This window comes from Orbicella franksi, chromosome 15, assembly GCF_964199315.1.
Source record: "Orbicella franksi chromosome 15, jaOrbFran1.1, whole genome shotgun sequence".
NCBI lineage: Eukaryota > Metazoa > Cnidaria > Anthozoa > Scleractinia > Merulinidae > Orbicella > Orbicella franksi.
The window spans coordinates 20,211,647-20,229,494 of record NC_138159.1 but is presented as its reverse complement, the minus strand read 5'-3'; the positions used below and the strand labels follow the sequence as shown (position 1 = coordinate 20,229,494).

Genomic DNA, 17,848 nt, shown 5'->3' with positions numbered 1-17,848 from the left:
GTTGGGAATGACTTCCTACAGGCCGGCTTTCACAGCTGAACAGCATTGAAATGACGGCTGAAAAACCAGAAAGGTAGTTGCGAAGACGATCGAATATTGATCGGAAAGCATCAACCGCTTTTCAAAAAATCGTTGAATGAAGCCGATGTCACAAGAATAAAGGACATTGCCTATCATGTCTTCAAGTACCACCGAATTCTCACCGCAAACACTGAACAAATTGTATGGTATCGGGAGACACGGCGAGAGAGAACACGAATGGAATAGACCTGCAACAGCGTAATGAAGTACAAACATGAACGAACTAAACCCCGGGGGGATCCCATACAAAAAGGACGGGGTGCCCGTCGGGAAGTTTGAAAAGAACCCCCTAAGAGGTAGCAAAGTCCTGTTTTGTGGCCGTGGCTTGAATTTTTTTCCACCCCTAAGAGGTACCCATTCTAAAACATCACATTATCTGCTGTCCTACTTTTTCGGCTCAACACCCTAAGACGTATCGTTAAAGCTCCCGCTGTGGACCTTTTTAGGCTCAACACCCTAGGAGGTACCAAAACCACTTTGTTAACCCCTCAAAGGTACGATGAACACCCCCCCCCCCCCACCCACCCACCCCTCCGACATTTTTATATGGGAGGGAGAACTAATCCATAACTTTCATTTGTCGTAAACCAGTTTTTTAACCACAGGATTAAGTTGCAGTCACATCGATTAACATAGATACAAGGGACACCACCTGTGCAATCCTTTTTCTTGTTTGATCCTGTATATAAATATTGTTGTTCACGTACTTTAGCGTCGTAGTTACCGTATTTGTATTCTCAGTTACATGCCCCTCCCTTTAGCAGAGAGTTCTCCCTCTCTGCTAGACACGTTAAAAAAATTCGTTCATTCATTTACCCTAATTAATCGACTTCAGCCCTTAATTTATTGAAAATTACTAACTAACTAAAGACTTAGAATAGGACATTAATTCATTTGCTCGCCAAGTTTGATTGTCTGGGTTTACGAGGCTTCAGAGAAGGAAACTTCAACATTCTATCTCGACACCAATTAATAATTTTTAGCTGCACAATCAAACTAGACAAACAAAAGCAGTATAGCTTGCAGCGTAGAGCTGGGATGAAGAGACAACCCATTATCTTATTTACTACAAGATAATTTCATTTTTATAACTCTGGCCAAGATCTTTGTGCGGCAAGACAATTGAGTTAAGAACTATGACTTCTCCTGGTATTGTTACATTTCGACCTGAAATTGAAAAAAAATAACAGTTTTTGTTACCTTTACATTAACCATGAAGACATGATTGATTATCGCAGTTATATACACAGCTTAAGCAGCTGTGAAATTAAACTCTGAAAAAAATTCAGGCTTGAACGGGATTTGAACCCATGGCCTCTGTGATACCGGTGCAGTGCTCTACCAACTGAGCTATCAAGTCAACTGGGAGCTGGTGACGTTATGAGTTCATAATATACCCGTAGTTGGTGACGATAGTGAATATACGAAATACCATATATTTGAACTGCTCAGAAAGATATGAAGACATGATTGATCATTGCAGTGATATACACAGCTTAAGCCACCGTGAAATAAACGCCTGAAAAAAAAATCCCTCAATCATGAGGAAACTGCACCTCTCCTGTATAAGCAGACACCTTTTCTGGTCTCAAGGGTGTCTGACTACCACTGGTTTGATGTTATTTCTAAAACAACTTTAATACCTTACCTAGTATAGTGATTGATGGTGTCAACTTGCCGTCATTACCAAACAGTGATTCACCATCTGGCCTAGAAAACTCTTCATTGGGGTTTGGGTCACAGCGGCTTCCCTCAACTCGTGACCACATTCCTATTGAACAGTTCCAGCCAATAATACTGTACAGAATACAACAGTGATCCTGGAAAAACACAGGCATGAAAATCACTCCACGGTACTTATTCTTAAACAATGTGTATCATGTAATGACATTTTCAAAACTTTACAAAATTCCAGGGAAAGTGTTAGACTCCTTGTACGTGTAGTTCTTCTTTTCCCTTAATTGCGGTGTTGAGCCATACAAACATTAGGACCAAGATGCATAGCTAAATGAGCAAACTCTAGTTTTTATGCTGATTGCATTCCCAAACTGCTTTTTGCTTTTAGCTTCTCGCTCGATGGAAGAAGGGAAAATAGGGGCTGTTTATCTTCTACTAGTTACAGGTCAGTAAATCCTTAATTTACAGCACGGCTGCTCATTCTGTACAAGTATTGGAAAACTGTATGTTAAGCGTTTTGTTTCTCAACTAGTAAAATTATGGCAAGACTAATGTAAAGCAAGCTTTTGAACTCAAGAATTCCATGCATTACCTTCAGCTCTGCTCCATCAAGTAAGATCGTCTCTCTTACCCGTGCTCCAGCACCAATGACTACATTACTACCAACGGATACATTGGGACCAAGCTAACGAGGACAAGAACGATTGAAATCAATCAGTATATCAATTACTCACTCACTCAATCAGTTACTAAGCCAGTCCTCAGTCTGTCAGTCCATTAGTCTAGCAGTTTGCCAGTTAAGCCGTTCACCCCTCTGCAGAAGCTGTCTGTCCATGCATCCATCAAGTCTGTCAGTCCATCAATCTGGCATTGTGTCAGTTCATCAGTCCCACAGTCCTTCTCTCCACCAATCTGTCTGTTCTACAGTCTGTCAGTAAGCCATTCCGCCTGTCAGCCCATCAGTCTGTCACTCAGTCTGTTAGTCTGTCAGTCCATAAATCTGTCAGTCAGTCAGTCCGTCAGCTTGTCATTCTGCCAGTCCATGCGTCAGTCCATCAGTCCATCAGTCAGTCAGTCAGTCAGTCAATCAGTCAGTCAGTCAGTCAGTCAGTCAGTCCATCCATCGGTCCATCCATCAGTCAGTCAGTCCATCCATCAGCCAGTCAGTCAGTCAATCAGTCAGTCAGTCAGTCAGTCAGTCAGTCAGTCCATCAGCCCTTAGTTATATTATACTAGGATTACAGTCTGAGCACAACACTGCATGCAAAAGAGTACATCTACATGAAAATATTTTGTCTTCTGAATGCATTGTATGCCTGGAAAGTTAATCAGCTCATTGCAGCAATCTTACCACTGCTGAAGGGTGGACCACAGCACTTGGGTGAATGTATACATCACCTGAAACATCCAGTATCAGACATTATTTATAACCATCATTTGTTTATTATACCATCAAAATATCATTTAACCAATAAAGCCTGGAAACTCAAAGAAGTAGCATGGAGGTTTGAAAGATGTACTTTTGGGTATGAAACTGGCAATTTAGATATATTTAGGGTAGGGGGAAAAATTGTAAAAGAATAATGAGATATCAAAAATATACTGTCCAGTGGTTACCTCTAATGTGTGGCTGGCCTTTTCCATTCTGAGCCAGAAGATCTGGATGAGTCTTGTGATACATAGAAAGTACATTTCTATTTGCATAAATTGCAGACCTGACAAGGAAATCAACAATACCTGTAACTACTAAGAACTAAAGTACACCAGGTGTTACTCTAGCAGAGCTGTCACTAAGTTTTGATTCACCTGTATCCTTGATCTTCACACCTGTAACAAACTTGTTACTTGATGGGTGAATTGTATCAACTAAAGGCAAGTTCACCTGTATCAACAAGGGCCCATAAAGCATGCTCAGCCATAACAGGTGCTACCGGTTATGGCAGTTATTGACAACCTTGTCAAGTACATGATTTACAAGACAAAACAACAATATTACAACAAGACCCAATACAGTGTATGAAACTGATAACAAATTTTCTGAAATTGTAGTGGAATCCAGATTTCCCAATTAATGTGGAGGAAGTGAAATTGGTTTGAAAAATCATGAGGTTTGAAAAACTGAGGGTAGATTTCTTCTTACTTTAAATATTGTCAATGGAGCAAATTTTTACTTTGAATGATTGGAAGGTTTGAAAAATCAAGGATCCAAAACTCAGAAATTTCACTATAGGGAATAAATTAATTGCTTATAAATGATGAGCAATTACTTGCTAATGAATGGTTAAGGAACATAAAAGGAGATTTTAGAATCTCTTCTATGGATTCTTACCCAGCATTCTTGATTGAGGACCAGAACGAGGTTGACTTATATGCATAAAGTGATCCTGAACTGGCTATAGCAGCAAGAACATCTTCACCCATTCTTACAGCTTCAACATTGCCAGCAAATGGTTCCTCACTGCAAGAAATGCCTTTAGATTAGTTTAATAAATGTTTTACAGGGCCTGACCTGTACAGCATACCTCTTTGTGCATGCTCCCACGAGATGTCTTGCAGGTGTCTAATACAATTTCAGGGGTTTCACAAAAAGCGGGCACTGGGCAAATTGACCAGCTGTGATGACAATTTTGCCCACCCAATTTGACCATCTAAAGCAAAGTTTTTCTCATAAAGAAGTTTAGTTCAAAAAGTTTTCCTGCCTGTGAAAACCAATGGCTGTCCTACTTCAAAAAATTTCATGAAACCCCTTTCGAAGAAACCAGCTAGTTACAAGTTTACAGTTTGGGCAAATGGTGGACAAAAAGCCCTACACAGAAATTCCATATAAGAGATCTGGAGTGTCCCATTTCCCAGATTTACCCAAAGTTTGTCAAAACTGCCAGAGGGCCTGGAAATTGTACAAATGCTAAGCACACTCCATTTGAATACTCTTGTCGGGAATTTCACACCACAAGATGTTCTCTTTAATTTGGAAGTTTTCCAAAAGACAGACCAAAATAGCCACACCATTTTAGATCACAAAAAATAATTTCCAGAATTTTTTGGTAAATGGTAAACAATCACAATTTATTATCCAACTGCAGTGAATACTGTCCAAATAACAGTAAAAATATACAGCGCTACTGTACAGTTACTTGTATAGTAGAAAACCTGTTTGCCGTACAGGTCGGCGCGTGCGCGCAAAACTGTCACTCTCTCCCGCTTTCATTGATAAATTTATTGGCTATAGCAGTTGGATAATAAATCTCTTATTAGATGTTTTGGTGTCTAGTATCACTTTATATTTTTACTCATTGTTTGTATTTTGATTCGCCCTATGGGCTCCTCAAAATACGGCACATCTCGTAAAAATATACAGTGATGCTACACACCAAAACATCTAATAAGATATATTTATTGGTACTTACCTCATTTTGCGATAATTCTTTTGAATGACTTCTCCCATGAGTTTGAACAAGGCAGCCGGCGAGAAGATGTAAATGCCGCAGTTGATGATTTCACTAACAAATGTTTCTGGCTTTTCTACATAGTGCAAAACCTGTAGTGGAAAGGAACAGACTATATGAAATAGTAAATTGATGACTGGGAAATATTATCACTGTTAAGTGAAACAGAACCTTCTGTGGTGAGTCAATAATCAGTTAGTTTGCCAGATGTCAAGAAAAGTTGAGATTTCTTGTAGGTGTAGCTGAATTCCATGATGATGTGGTTTTTCAACTAAGCCCCTTTCGAGTCAATATTAATAAAATAAAGATCAATTTTAGACAATAATATACCATAAACAAGCTGGTACACGACAAAAATAACAAAATTCACTAACCTTGTGGGTCTCAGGGTCTTCTACCAAACAGCCAAAGTTGTGCGCTTGTTTTTTGTTGGCCTGATAGAAAAAGGTAACTTAGAGGTTAATATGGCTGGTTATTGTCACTCTTGAGAAAACAAGATAAGAACACTAGCTATTGCAAATTGATGTGGAATAAGCAGCTCTTAACAAAGTGTAATGGAAACTGTACATCAATGGCCTTAAACCTATGGCAGTGCCTTAGTGGCAATGGATCAAAAACTAGCTACCCATCACAGAAAACCATAAATTAACATTTTTGTTATGAAAGATAACATTATTATTAATAAACTTGCCATTTACAATAAAATCAAGACTCAAAAAAGTCCTCACCTCTGTAGCCAAAATGGAATGTTCTCCTGGATGTTTGCGGTGAAATTCAACAAATTCAAGGAGAGGGTAGTCTCCCATGATATCAGCATTCAGTACAAGAAATGCCTCTGGTTCCCCCATAGCAATCTGGTCTCTGAAGTGATATATTCCTCCTGCGGTGCCAAGAGGCTGGAATTCCTGGAGATATCTATGTAGAATAATTTTGCAAGCTTAAGTACATGTATCTTAAATTTATATTTACTACTTTTAAAGCCAAAAAATTTCATTAAAGTCACATTTGATAAAGAAAAAAAAAGGGAGGTCTAGTGGCCTTGAGCATGGTTAGTGTGTTTGTTGATCGAGCGGTCCAGGTTCGAGTCCTAACAGGGGACATTGCATTGTATTCTTGGGCAAGACACTTTACTCTCACAGTGCCTCTCTAATTTAATGCTGGGGGGTAACCCTGTGATGAACTAGCATCCCATCCAGGAGGGAGTAGAAATACTTCTAGTTGCTTCATGCTACAGAAATCAGGATAAGCTCCGGCCTGATGGGCCACTTGGCTCGTATGCCAGACTTTTATTACATTTGATAAGCTAAAAAGGTTTCCTCAAACAAAATAGGAATCTTGATATATCACTCATTCATTCTGATACTCTTGCATATGTCCAGTTACAAGTTTCATGCAACCCAATCTTCCTTCATCTATATTTTATGTAAGGTAAGGTAAGGGAAAGTCTCCATATGAGACAAGTAGCCCATCTGTAGCATGATGTTCTACTCCCCCCTGGATGGCATGCTAGTCCATTGCAGGAGTACCTCCAGCATTAAATTTGCCGGTACCCATTCCAGGGTGTAGCAAAAATTTTTCAAAGTGGGGTTCGCACTGTGTCAAAGTGAGGGTACTCGCCAGACTGTCATGTCGATTTTGCCACCTGTTATAGTCTGTTTGCTTACAAAAGGCTTACAAAAGGGGGGATCACGGGCACCCCAGGACTCCCCCCCCCCCCCCCCACGACGCCCTGCCATTCATACGCCTGGGTGGAGAGAGGTACTGTGAGAGAAAAACATCTTGCCCAAGAACACAATAAAACCTCCCCAACTAAGGCTCAAACCTGGACCACTTGATCCAGAGGTGAGCGCAACAACTGTGAGCCTGCACACCTCCACAATATGATTAACAATATGATTACAGTGAATTCAAAATGACAGGAAGTGTAATGTACCTGATAGGAATATTAAATTCATGTTGAGCATTCTGAATAAACTTTGATAAACTCTCACTGGACTGGTAAAATCCAATTAAGATAATCTCTTTCAGTTCAGGAATCTGAAAAAAATTATAAACCAAACATTAGTGAAGGATCATTTTCCTCCCATGTACATGTACTCTGCATCTATTTTAACTTTGCACAACCAATAACACTATTATTCTTCTCACACTGAAAAAGACAATAGAAAAGATAAAACCGCCAACATTTTCCAAGTCACCAGCATGAGATTCTCATCCTGTGAGTAACAGCATTTTTAAAGAAGATCACACCATAACAGAAGACGTTTGAAGATTTCAGAGGATGTTACGACAATCTCCAAAAGCGTTTTAGTCTGAAATGTCAGATGCCGTCTCGCCTTAACCCCCAAGGTGACTAACTTCTCTGTGATTTGGGAGAAGATGTCTGACATTTTAACTTTAACTAGGCTTAAAGTATTTTGAACATTTCTAGATAGATGTGTTGATATGTGTGTTTTTATTTATCACCAAAATTTTTCTCTTTTTTTCTTTATGTGTCTGCCATTTATGACATGAAATGGATATTACCATCACCAGAGAAATAAAACTATTATTTTTCTTTTACTACTGTCATAATTTCGTTAAACAAGGACACACCAAAAACAAAACAAAAAGTTTGCCGACACTACACTGCACAGCAGCATTAAATCTAAATCTAAATCTAAATCTAAAATCATTGATCAAATTGCATTTCAGCATTTGCCTTTGATAATTCCCAAAACATAATAATTCACGCCAGTTCACTTCTTGGATTTTCCATCACTTGCAGCTTAGCTTGACATGTATAGCTTGTTATACCTTCTTGCAAGCTTCGATATGGTGATAAACGACTGGAAATCCTCCAATAGGAAACAACGGTTTAGGCAACTCCAAAGAGAGAGGACGGAACCTTGTTCCTATAAAGCGGAAAACATAACGTTAGCTGTAAGCTAACTAAAATAGTTGGAAGAATCGTGTAAAAACACATACAAGAGTTTTACCTTTCATTGGCCCTCCAATAAGAATTACAACTTTTATCATGGTTTCTCTAAAGTCTGCTGAATTCTGCTTACAACCAGGTTAACAAAAAATAGAGATATTACGATCGAACAATCAATATTTAACCGTTTGTAAAGAGTTTCTATGGATATCTTGTGCCATTTCACAAACCTTCGTCCACGTAACCTCGCATCGCATGACCGCAAGGTGACAAAGTCCATCTCTCCCGTCTACTGGTGAGTGTTGTTATGTCTTCCCCTGCAGAGTACCCTAAGTGGAAAATTACCCCCCATTGAGCAGTGAATCCTGGGTACCATCTTCCACAGCACGTGCCGCCATCTTTGAATGGTTTTTCGTTCATTTGTACAAACATTTTTTTGTTAAAATGGCAGATAAAGGAAACGATTCTGCAGAAGAGGAAGATCCTACCATTGCTGAAGATGTGGTCGTCACGAAGTACAAAATGGCAGGCGACATGGCTAACCGTAAGTAAAAATATAAGCTATATGTTGGTCGGCTCTTTCGTTTTCCTGAAGGAATATTTAGTGAAAAATTCCAAAATTATTAGATGAGGTAACCGTTATGACAGCTACAGCCTTGTTACTTGTTTATAAAATTTCAACCTTGTTCATTCTTTTCGAGATAAAGGGCTCTTGTTGAACAGATTCCTGTCGCTTCAGCAATAAAGTCCTTGCTCTATGCATTCATGCTTTTTCGGTAAAGAGTTCTTAAAAATTAGCATAGTGGTACATTTTAGTTAGGAACTGTCCGCGCGAAAAATTTGACTTTTAGTATTACCGAACACCGTAATGAGACACCCTTTAAGATAACAACAGGAGTGTAATTATGTATATGTACATTTGTCAGTATAAAAGCTGGAATAATAAGGTTTTATCTCAAACCTTCTTTTTTTCTTGAATATAAGAGTAACATGTATGGATTTTAGATTACTTTGTATATCATTATTAAATAATGCCATCTTACTGGTGCTTACCACCTTATGAAAATAAAATTATGTGGATTGAGGTTGCAAAGGGATATACCATGATACCACCATATCCAGGCATGTTAGGTCTTTGAGAGAACAGTCTGAGTTATCAAGGCACTAAATCAACAAAAACTTGAATACAAGGACGCCACAATAAATTCACGGCCACAAAGAAAAATTATTGACAAATCTGGGAAAATCCATTTTGGATAATGCGGTTTCTATTACATCAGTACATGTGTTTATTTAAAAATCACAATGTGTAGTTCTAGAAAATATCCATACGCCCCCCCCCCCCCCACCCCATAGAAGGGATTCTTTTTCAAGACCCCCCCACACCTCCGGAAATTCCAATTAAGCTTGATACATTGCTTTAAATGTTTTGGTCTTAGAGAAACCTCTTATCCCTGGGAGATTTTAATCCCTTTTCTTGGGGGAGTATGGATATTTTCTGGAACTGCACAATAAAGTGTGTAAGCCTTTTGAAATCTTAGGGAGGAGAGTGGGTTAGGGAAGAGGGAGTTATGATGTACCTCCAAGAGGGACAGTTTATGTGCTCAGAGCTGAACTGGAAAGGATTTTCTTTTAGTAGATCAAATTTTAGCAATGTTTTGTTCCTGAAAATATTTCATACCAGCCCCGAGAAGAGGTATTAGAAAGTCCAATAGGGGATGGGGTCTAAAAAAAAGCTCAAATATGTTGAGGAAACTGTGAAACAAAACTGGAATTTCCAGAGGGGTGGGTGGTTAAATCCAGAAAAAAAAAACCTGCCATGGAAGGGGTATAGTGTGTGGATGTTTTCTGGAACACCATAATTTAAATCTGGGAGGCCTATAAACAGGATGTGAGGGAGAGAAATCAGCGGGATTTGCACTGAATAGTTTCTTACTGACCGATATATCTTTTACTCCAAAGGTGTTTTGAAGAAACTAATAGATGCTGCAACTGAAGAAACTACAGCACGGACATTATGCCAAATGGGAGATAATCTTATTGAAGAGGAAACGAGCAAAGTTTACAAGAAAGAAAAAGAACTGAAGAAAGGTATAGTTTAATTTTAAAGCAAATTATCAGCTATTTTTCTTGAAACTTTTAAAAAGCTGACTGTTTATGTACTTTTAACTAGTAAATGGTTTTGTTCTTCATGGGACTTTCTCTTTTGTACCACCAGGTATTGCTTTCCCAACGTGTATCTCAGTGAACAATTGCGTTTGCCATTTTTCACCGCTTTTGAGTGAACCTGATATCACACTTGATGATGGAGACCTTGTAAAAATGTAAGTTGGTTTGTGTGTTATACTTTCAGCGTGGTACTGTGGAATGACCATCAGGGCTGTCATTAAGTTTTGATTTGTCTGTATCCTTGATCTTCACACCTGTAACAAACTTGGTACTTTATGGGTGAATTATATCAACTACAGGTAAGTTCACCTATAGCATCAAGAGCCCATCAAGCATGCTCACTTGTAACAGGTGCTTCAGGTGATGGCCCTTATTGACAGACCTGGTCATAATAATGTGCCCCACAGGTATGGCCCTACAACTACAGAATCATTTCTCAACATTCTAAAAATCTTATACATCAGGATCTGGCTTATAAACGCCTTACCATTTGTTGAATGCAGCCTGTCTAATTATTAGCTATGGCCGTTGGTGTTCATGGTGAGTATTGTTTTAACTTGTAAGTTTGTTTGTTTCTACAGAGACCTCGGCGTTCATATTGACGGCTATATTGCAGTAGTAGGACACACAATTGTTGTTGGTGCTTCAAAAGTAAAGTTTGAATTCTTGATTTTGAATTTGTACATCAACCTTTTGGTATCTTATGTTCAAGCAGAAGTATTGCCATTTCTTTAGTAACAAATGGTGCATCAAATAATCAGAAATGGTGTGTATCTGTTGACTTATCATTGTAGGACAATAAAGTAACAGGCCGAAAAGCTGATGTTCTTCAAGCTGCATACTTAGCATCTGAAGTAGCACAAAGACTGGTGAAAGCCGGTAATGAGGTAAGCTTAGAGAAAATATCTTTTGCTTTGGTAACTAATTACGATACATAAAATTTATTTATGTAAGTTTAAGCCCTCTATTTCAGAGTAATATTGTGCACTGAGTGTAGTCTGAGGTGTTAATTTCATAGTTAGAGAGGTACGCACTTTAGAGATGGTTGGAGAGAGGTGAACAATCTTGCAATGGACTAGCACTCCGTACAGGAAAAAGTACTCCTAGATGCTTATGCTTTTCAAAGAGGGCCACTTGACCTCTTAATTTGCATGTACCATTAAAGGTACACTCACTTTAGAGGGGCACCTATTTTTAGAGAGTCAAACATTTTTCCCCGTTATTCTACCCTAGATTGAGCAATCAATATTATTACGAGAAATTGACGTACAGTTTTGTATCATCCTTCCTATTCAAGTTCTGTACTGAACACATGCAGTTACACAATTGACCAGTTATATTGAATGATTATTGAACCTATTGCAGAACTACACGGTTACAGATCATATACAGAAAGTAGCAGAGGCATTTCAATGCAAGCCGGTTGAAGGTATGTTATTTGCAGTCCTGATAGAAATAAACTCCTGCATTCCTCTTTAGTCAGCCCTTTGAAGGTACAGCTCTGAATTCAAAAAGTGGCAATCTTGAACCTTTCAATTCAAATGGATTAATGTCACCTCATGTGTGAAAAATTGTCAACAGTCTGTGATATCAATGTTTCTTACTCTTAAGCTTAATATTTCGTGGCCTAATATGTTTTACTAAAGCCAGTTTTCTTAATTTGAGAAATGCTTATCATTGAAACATAGACTTTTTATGGTCAAGTCTACCACCTCAACTACAGTTTACCTTTTTCAGTGTTTAAATAATATTCTTCTGCTTTACAACTTTTGAACAAGTTCAAGGTAATTTAATTTTAATTTTTAAGGTATGTTATCCCATGAACTGAAAAGAAATATCATAGATGGCGAGAAGGCAATCATACAGAATCCCACAGAGCAACAAAGGTAACCTTATTACTATTGGTTTAGCCAGTGAAGGTAATTAATGTTTGTTGACTTAGCACTTTGTCCTGATAGAGTAGCAACTCTAATGGCAGATAGAAACCACATTGAGTCTTCATGTACACTATAAATGAATTAGTGTGTTGAATAAGGTCCAAGTGACTGTTGATGGAACATCAAATTCTCCTTGTGTTTCACAAGGGAAAATAAGGCAATCTGGAAGGAGAATCTAGCAATTTATCAGGAGTCACTTACAGATTTTTTCAAGGCGTCCCTTCAAATATTATTGCTGTTGATCTTATAACAATTCATTTATAATAATTATTTTTGTTATAAATTTTTCTTTTGTGACAGGAAAGACCATACCAAGTGTGAATTTTCTGTACATGACGTTTTTGCTGTCGATCTCCTCATAAGTACTGGAGAAGGCAAAACTAAAGAAAAGGATACACGCACAACGGTGTACAAGAAAACTGAGAACAATTACAGCTTGAAAATGAAGGCTTCTAGAGGTACAACTGTGAACAATTATTGTCACTTCTATATGTATGGCCACTTTCATGAAAAAAAATACAACATGGAAATTTTAAATTGAAGCATTCTGTGTATGAGAAATTTTGGCATTAAGATTAAAATGTACAGTAAAAGTGTGGTAGCCATCTGGCTCAGATGTTCACCGAATGATTTACAATGGAAAAGTGTGTTTCCTGATATCTAACTTACTTATAGAAAAATGTATACATGTAGGATTATCACTGGATGATGCAGGTCTGATTGGGTTTCTAGAGTGAAAAAATTGTAGAAGACTAAGATATTAAATTATTCAGTGTAACTATGTAGCATGGTTAGGTGCTAGTCTACAAGGAATGTTCTAATACAGATTAAACGAGGTTAAGGTTGCAGTTGAGTAAAAGAGTGTAAATAGTTATTGTTGTTTGTTGTTAACTCTTGGCTCTATTGTAGTTTTTTTCAGTGAGGTTACTAATAAATTCACTGCCATGCCATTTACACTAAGGTAGGTGAATCTTATTGTGTTTCTAAAACTATAATAATATTGTATCTGACTTTCCTGTCTTCTTTTTCCATTATGTTTCTTTTGATGTATTCAAAGGAAGCTCTGTCAGCCGACACCTCTTCAGGTGATGAATGTTGATCTCTGATTGCACTCTTTTTACAGAGCGTTTGAGGATGAGAAAAAGGCAAGAATGGGTGTTGTGGAATGCGTTAAACACAGTCTTCTAGAACCTTTCAATGTTCTTTGGGAAAAAGAAGGTCAGTAGAAAAAATATTAATTCTGAATATACTTAGACAAATTAATACAAATTGATGGTTAGATAGGTATTGTTGTTATTAGCAAATTTGGGAGTCATCATTAGACAAATAAATATGCAATCAGCATCATCAACATTGATCCTTTTCGTGTCACATAGTGCGCAAACATTGTTGTCCCAGTGTTGTAGTGTACTTGACCTCTCCCAACCAAAATAATTTCTCTGCTTCCCCGCTATTCTCTGCCATTTTTCTTTGGGTCTTAATCTTCTTATTTTTTGTCTTTTTTTTTCTTGCCAGTGGCACTCAAAATTTGTACTGCACTTTTGTTTTACCACAGGTGAATATGTAGCGCAGTTCAAATTCACATTGTTACTTATGCCAAATGGACCAATCAGGTAGGGTATCCTTAGGAATGGTTTGCAGTAATGTTTTCACATCACAGTCATGTCATGTTGGAAATAACACTAAGTTGCAGGGGTTTCATTAGGGGTCAGGCATTTGGCAAATTGACAGGCTGTGGGGACAGTTGTGCCTGCCTGGTTTGAGCATCTAGATGAAAGTTTTCCTTATAAAGAATTTCAGTTCAAAAAGTTTTGGCTGTCTGTGAAAACCAGTTGTCCTCCTGATGAAAATGTTGATGGAGTGATACCCCGAGTTGTATACATGTATCTCTTAAATTTTAAAGCTGAGACATTACTTCAAAGTTTATCTTGACCCTGAAATCTCTAATATATGAAGCCAAAAAGGTCACATAAATTATATATGAGGGCATAAAATAATGAGTTATTCCTATACCGAATTCAATCTACTAAAATCTTGACTTTGTTTTTTCTTAGGATAACGCAAGGACCTTTTGATCCGGAAGTAATACATTCAGAACATTCAATAAAGGATCCAGATATAAAGGTAACATATTGAACATTATATAATTTACAGTTTCTTTAGTTTTCAGTTTAGGAATTTACAAGAAATCTTTACTTTAAAATGTGTCTAATGTTTGACTTCAAGAGACATTTTACAAATGGTGAAGTTAATTTTTTGCTAATGTATGAAATTTTTGAGTTTCAACTACAGAATGTCCCTGGTCAATTTGTCTTAAAAATATTTGCTATTTCTGTTTGCATGCTTGTGATGTTAATTATTTTCGATTAAACCTTTTTCTCAAGTTTCTTGTTATATACTTTGCAGGCCATCCTAGCAACATCAGCTAGTAGGAAAACTCAAAAACGAAAGAAAAAGAAGGTGAATGAAATATTGTCTTTACTTCCTTGATTATACTATAGTCCCAGGATTCAATTAACTGTTTCATTTAATTGCATGGTACACGGTTATTCACAAATACTGGGCAGAGTAGAAATACTCCTAGTTGCTTCATGCTACAGAAACCGGGATAAGCTCCAGCCTGATGGGCTACTTGGCTTGTATGCAGACTTTACCTTAATAAATTTACAGTTACCTACTTAATGTGAAAACAATTTTATTTATTTATTCATTTTTTTTGTTTTTTTTGCACAGGCATCTAATAAAGCAAGTGATGCTGTGGCAGCAGAGAGTAAGAATGGCGAAGATGTGGACGAATGAACTTTGGCTAACCCTGCTTGTTGTTCTTGTACTGCTATGTTATATTGTCCTTTCACAATCTCTAGTCTCTCACCTTGTGGAACAAGATTTGATCACCAGTAACATTGCCAGCGTCAGATCTATGTCAAGCACAGTCTGTTCACAATGCCAAGATGATACTGTTGTTTTACTATAGCCATGCTAGTGGCTGGTTGAATATGTACCAGAAAAAAAGTCAGATCAAATAAAAATGGTTCCCTTGGTGATGAAAAATAGCAAAATTGTGTTTTTTCTGTTGTGATTCGCGACACTTCTTTCTAAAAGCTTACACATAACCTGCAAGCTTCTAGCTCAAGACAAGATGAAATTAAACGTTTTTGCTCTTGTATTGACTTCCATCTTGTCCATACTTACCTGCAGTCCTGGGGCCCGTTTCTCGAAGGTCCCGAAAAGTTTTCGCACCCGAAAAGCCGTAGCAAAATCTCAAACCTTCTGACTACCGAGCTGTTTTATTCATATACTCTTAACACGAACAGAGGTTCTGTTCATACAAGAAGTTTCAAGCGTATACACCTCTTGTTTTTAAATACTGATTAACTAAAAATGGCTTTTCAGGTCCAAAAAGATTCTGAGGCTTTCGAGAAACGGGCCCCTGGATTTACAGTACCTTGGTTCCCTGGGGCAGTGCTCTTTACAGTCCCTGGGCTCCCTGGGCTTCCTGGGATGGTGGACATACAGTACCTGGGTCTCCTGGGATTGTGGCTTACCAACTAGGGTTGTTTTACATTTGCCACGAAAGCAAAAATGTTCTGTTTACAACTTCAAATAGTATGGCTTATTTCCGTGAATGGTTTCCAAAGAAAGCTGAAATCCTTGTACATCAAAACCCAACCAAAGTACCATTAATTTTGTCAAACCATACTCACTACAAGGCTTTTTTCATTCTGACCAGATTTTTGTGTAGATGGTAACTGCCCTGCCCAAGATGAGATGATGGCCGTGGGGGGATTCCCATGTGAAATGGTTGGGATGCTAATTGTAAAGTTTGAATTAAAACCCTAGAGGAGGCCAATCTGAGCATGACTCGAGCTTTACATGACCCCTAAATAATACAACTTCAAATGGAATAGGCTTCATTACCAGCTGCTGTTCAGTGACGAAGCCTGCACTAGCCTAAAAATGCAAATAAGAGTTTTACTGTTTCTCTAAGTGCAGGGTTTTCAAAATAAGCCAGTGCCCAACGCAAGTCATCCATTACTTCAAGGATTTGTGCTGCATACTTTTTGTACACAGTTTTTTAATATGCATTTGTGATTCACCGTTATCTTTCCAAGGAAATAACTGGACAGAATGCACCTCAAGGCACACAGATTTTAGGAATTTTCCAGAGCCCGCACCCATCCCCCCTTCCCTTGTCAGACAGGGTAACCCACTTCGGAACTCTTTGATTCCCCACACACATATGGCTGCTTTTATCATGACCCAGTAGTGCTCCACCTACTTTAATATTTCCTCCTGCTACTTTATTTCAAATTGAAAACCCTGCGACTGCACGAGCATCCCCAACCTTTTCATATACAAGTCCACTATCTAGGGATGATAGCTCACATAGCCATGACAACTGAGTGAAGACAAGTTGTACCCACCTACACCGAGTTGTACGTTGTAACTAAAACAGACATGACGGAGTACAAAATACACTTTTTTATTGTCACTATCAGTTATGTTGAAAAGCTAATAACCAACCCTTTTGTTTGACACTTGGACTGCAGCTTTACAAAAATATCTGAAGTATGTGTGGTATAAAAAATATACAATACAAAGATAAACAAGTTAATATTGAATAATTATTATGCCTCTGAATTGAGATGGACAGTAAAATTATTTTACCCTGATATTGACACTCTTAGAACAAGAAACCCTCTTATATTTGATACGAAAACTAATCTTTACTGCGTGGCCCCTTATCCCACTTAACTGTTAAAATGACAGTTTGTTGCCTCCTTTTATTTTACAAGAATGCAATCAAATCTTTAAAATTATACTTTGAAAACAGGCAAAATGCACTTGAATATTTAGTGTTTATAGCAAAAGTAAAGTATTTGTATAATCTGAAGGCAAAACAAGTCCATATAATTCAAAACATTGACACTACCTTGCACTAAAGCAGTAGCATCTATAACTAACACGAAAATCAACAGAGGCATAGAATAATTATCAATCAATGAAACCTAACTGCAAGTCTCTCTACAGGTAGCAATAAATTTTTCCTAACAACGTTTCCACAAATGTTTCATTTTGTAACCAAAACTGTTGGTGTTATATCAGAAAGTTTATTCTCACTCGAGTCACTGGAATTGTTAAAATTTTAACTATCCCCAACTTCAAATTAATTATTATCCACAGAGAGTCTCATTTATATTATAGTAGAAAATAGCAATGAAATCCTTTGGCATGGTATACCATTGATCATATTGTACAAGGGACTAATCCTAGTTCAGTTTTACGCACAAGTTAGGTCAGAGTGGATCATATATTAAATGATCTTTATTGAACTCATTCACATCTTGCTTTTCTCTCCCCGCAAAGAACCTGCTCACAGGCTAACCGCATTCAAAAGATTCAATTTACCGATGTTTACATGGATGTAAATTTGACAATTTTCCAAAAAGAAATACCTTATTCAATATTTCTAGTTGCTGAATGGAAAAGTTACTATAATTAGCTCTTATTAACCGAGCAGGAGGTCTGTATGGGAAAATCTTGACCAAGGTCATGAGTACAGACCGAACGCAGTGAGGTCTGTACACACGACCGAGGTCAAGATTCTCCCATACAGACCG

At 37.8% G+C, this 17,848-nt stretch overlaps 2 protein-coding genes across 2 annotated transcripts; one reads left to right on the top strand and one right to left on the bottom strand.

Annotated features, from left to right (window-relative positions):
* Positions 1 to 917: 917 nt before the first annotated feature.
* On the bottom strand, positions 918 to 8,344 carry LOC145470293 (mannose-1-phosphate guanylyltransferase regulatory subunit alpha-A-like). Its single transcript, XM_081454121.1, has 12 exons — positions 8,183 to 8,344; positions 8,001 to 8,098; positions 7,138 to 7,241; positions 5,933 to 6,119; positions 5,579 to 5,638; positions 5,166 to 5,296; positions 4,088 to 4,216; positions 3,376 to 3,473; positions 3,110 to 3,156; positions 2,351 to 2,443; positions 1,730 to 1,901; positions 918 to 1,248 (listed from the first exon to the last, which is right to left on the bottom strand). Exons 1-12 carry the CDS (start codon positions 8,220 to 8,222, stop codon positions 1,148 to 1,150), a joined length of 1,260 nt encoding a protein of 419 aa, XP_081310247.1. The 5' UTR covers positions 8,223 to 8,344; the 3' UTR covers positions 918 to 1,147.
* A 127-nt stretch (positions 8,345 to 8,471) lies between these two features.
* Positions 8,472 to 15,686, top strand: LOC145470294 (proliferation-associated protein 2G4-like). The gene is made up of 14 exons (XM_081454122.1): positions 8,472 to 8,665; positions 10,084 to 10,212; positions 10,340 to 10,445; positions 10,872 to 10,941; positions 11,085 to 11,177; positions 11,656 to 11,719; positions 12,098 to 12,176; positions 12,528 to 12,685; positions 13,137 to 13,188; positions 13,351 to 13,445; positions 13,783 to 13,840; positions 14,282 to 14,351; positions 14,634 to 14,687; positions 14,961 to 15,686. The coding sequence occupies exons 1-14, from the start codon at positions 8,566 to 8,568 to the stop codon at positions 15,024 to 15,026; spliced, it is 1,194 nt and encodes a 397-aa protein (XP_081310248.1). The 5' UTR covers positions 8,472 to 8,565; the 3' UTR covers positions 15,027 to 15,686.
* Positions 15,687 to 17,848: the final 2,162 nt, after the last annotated feature.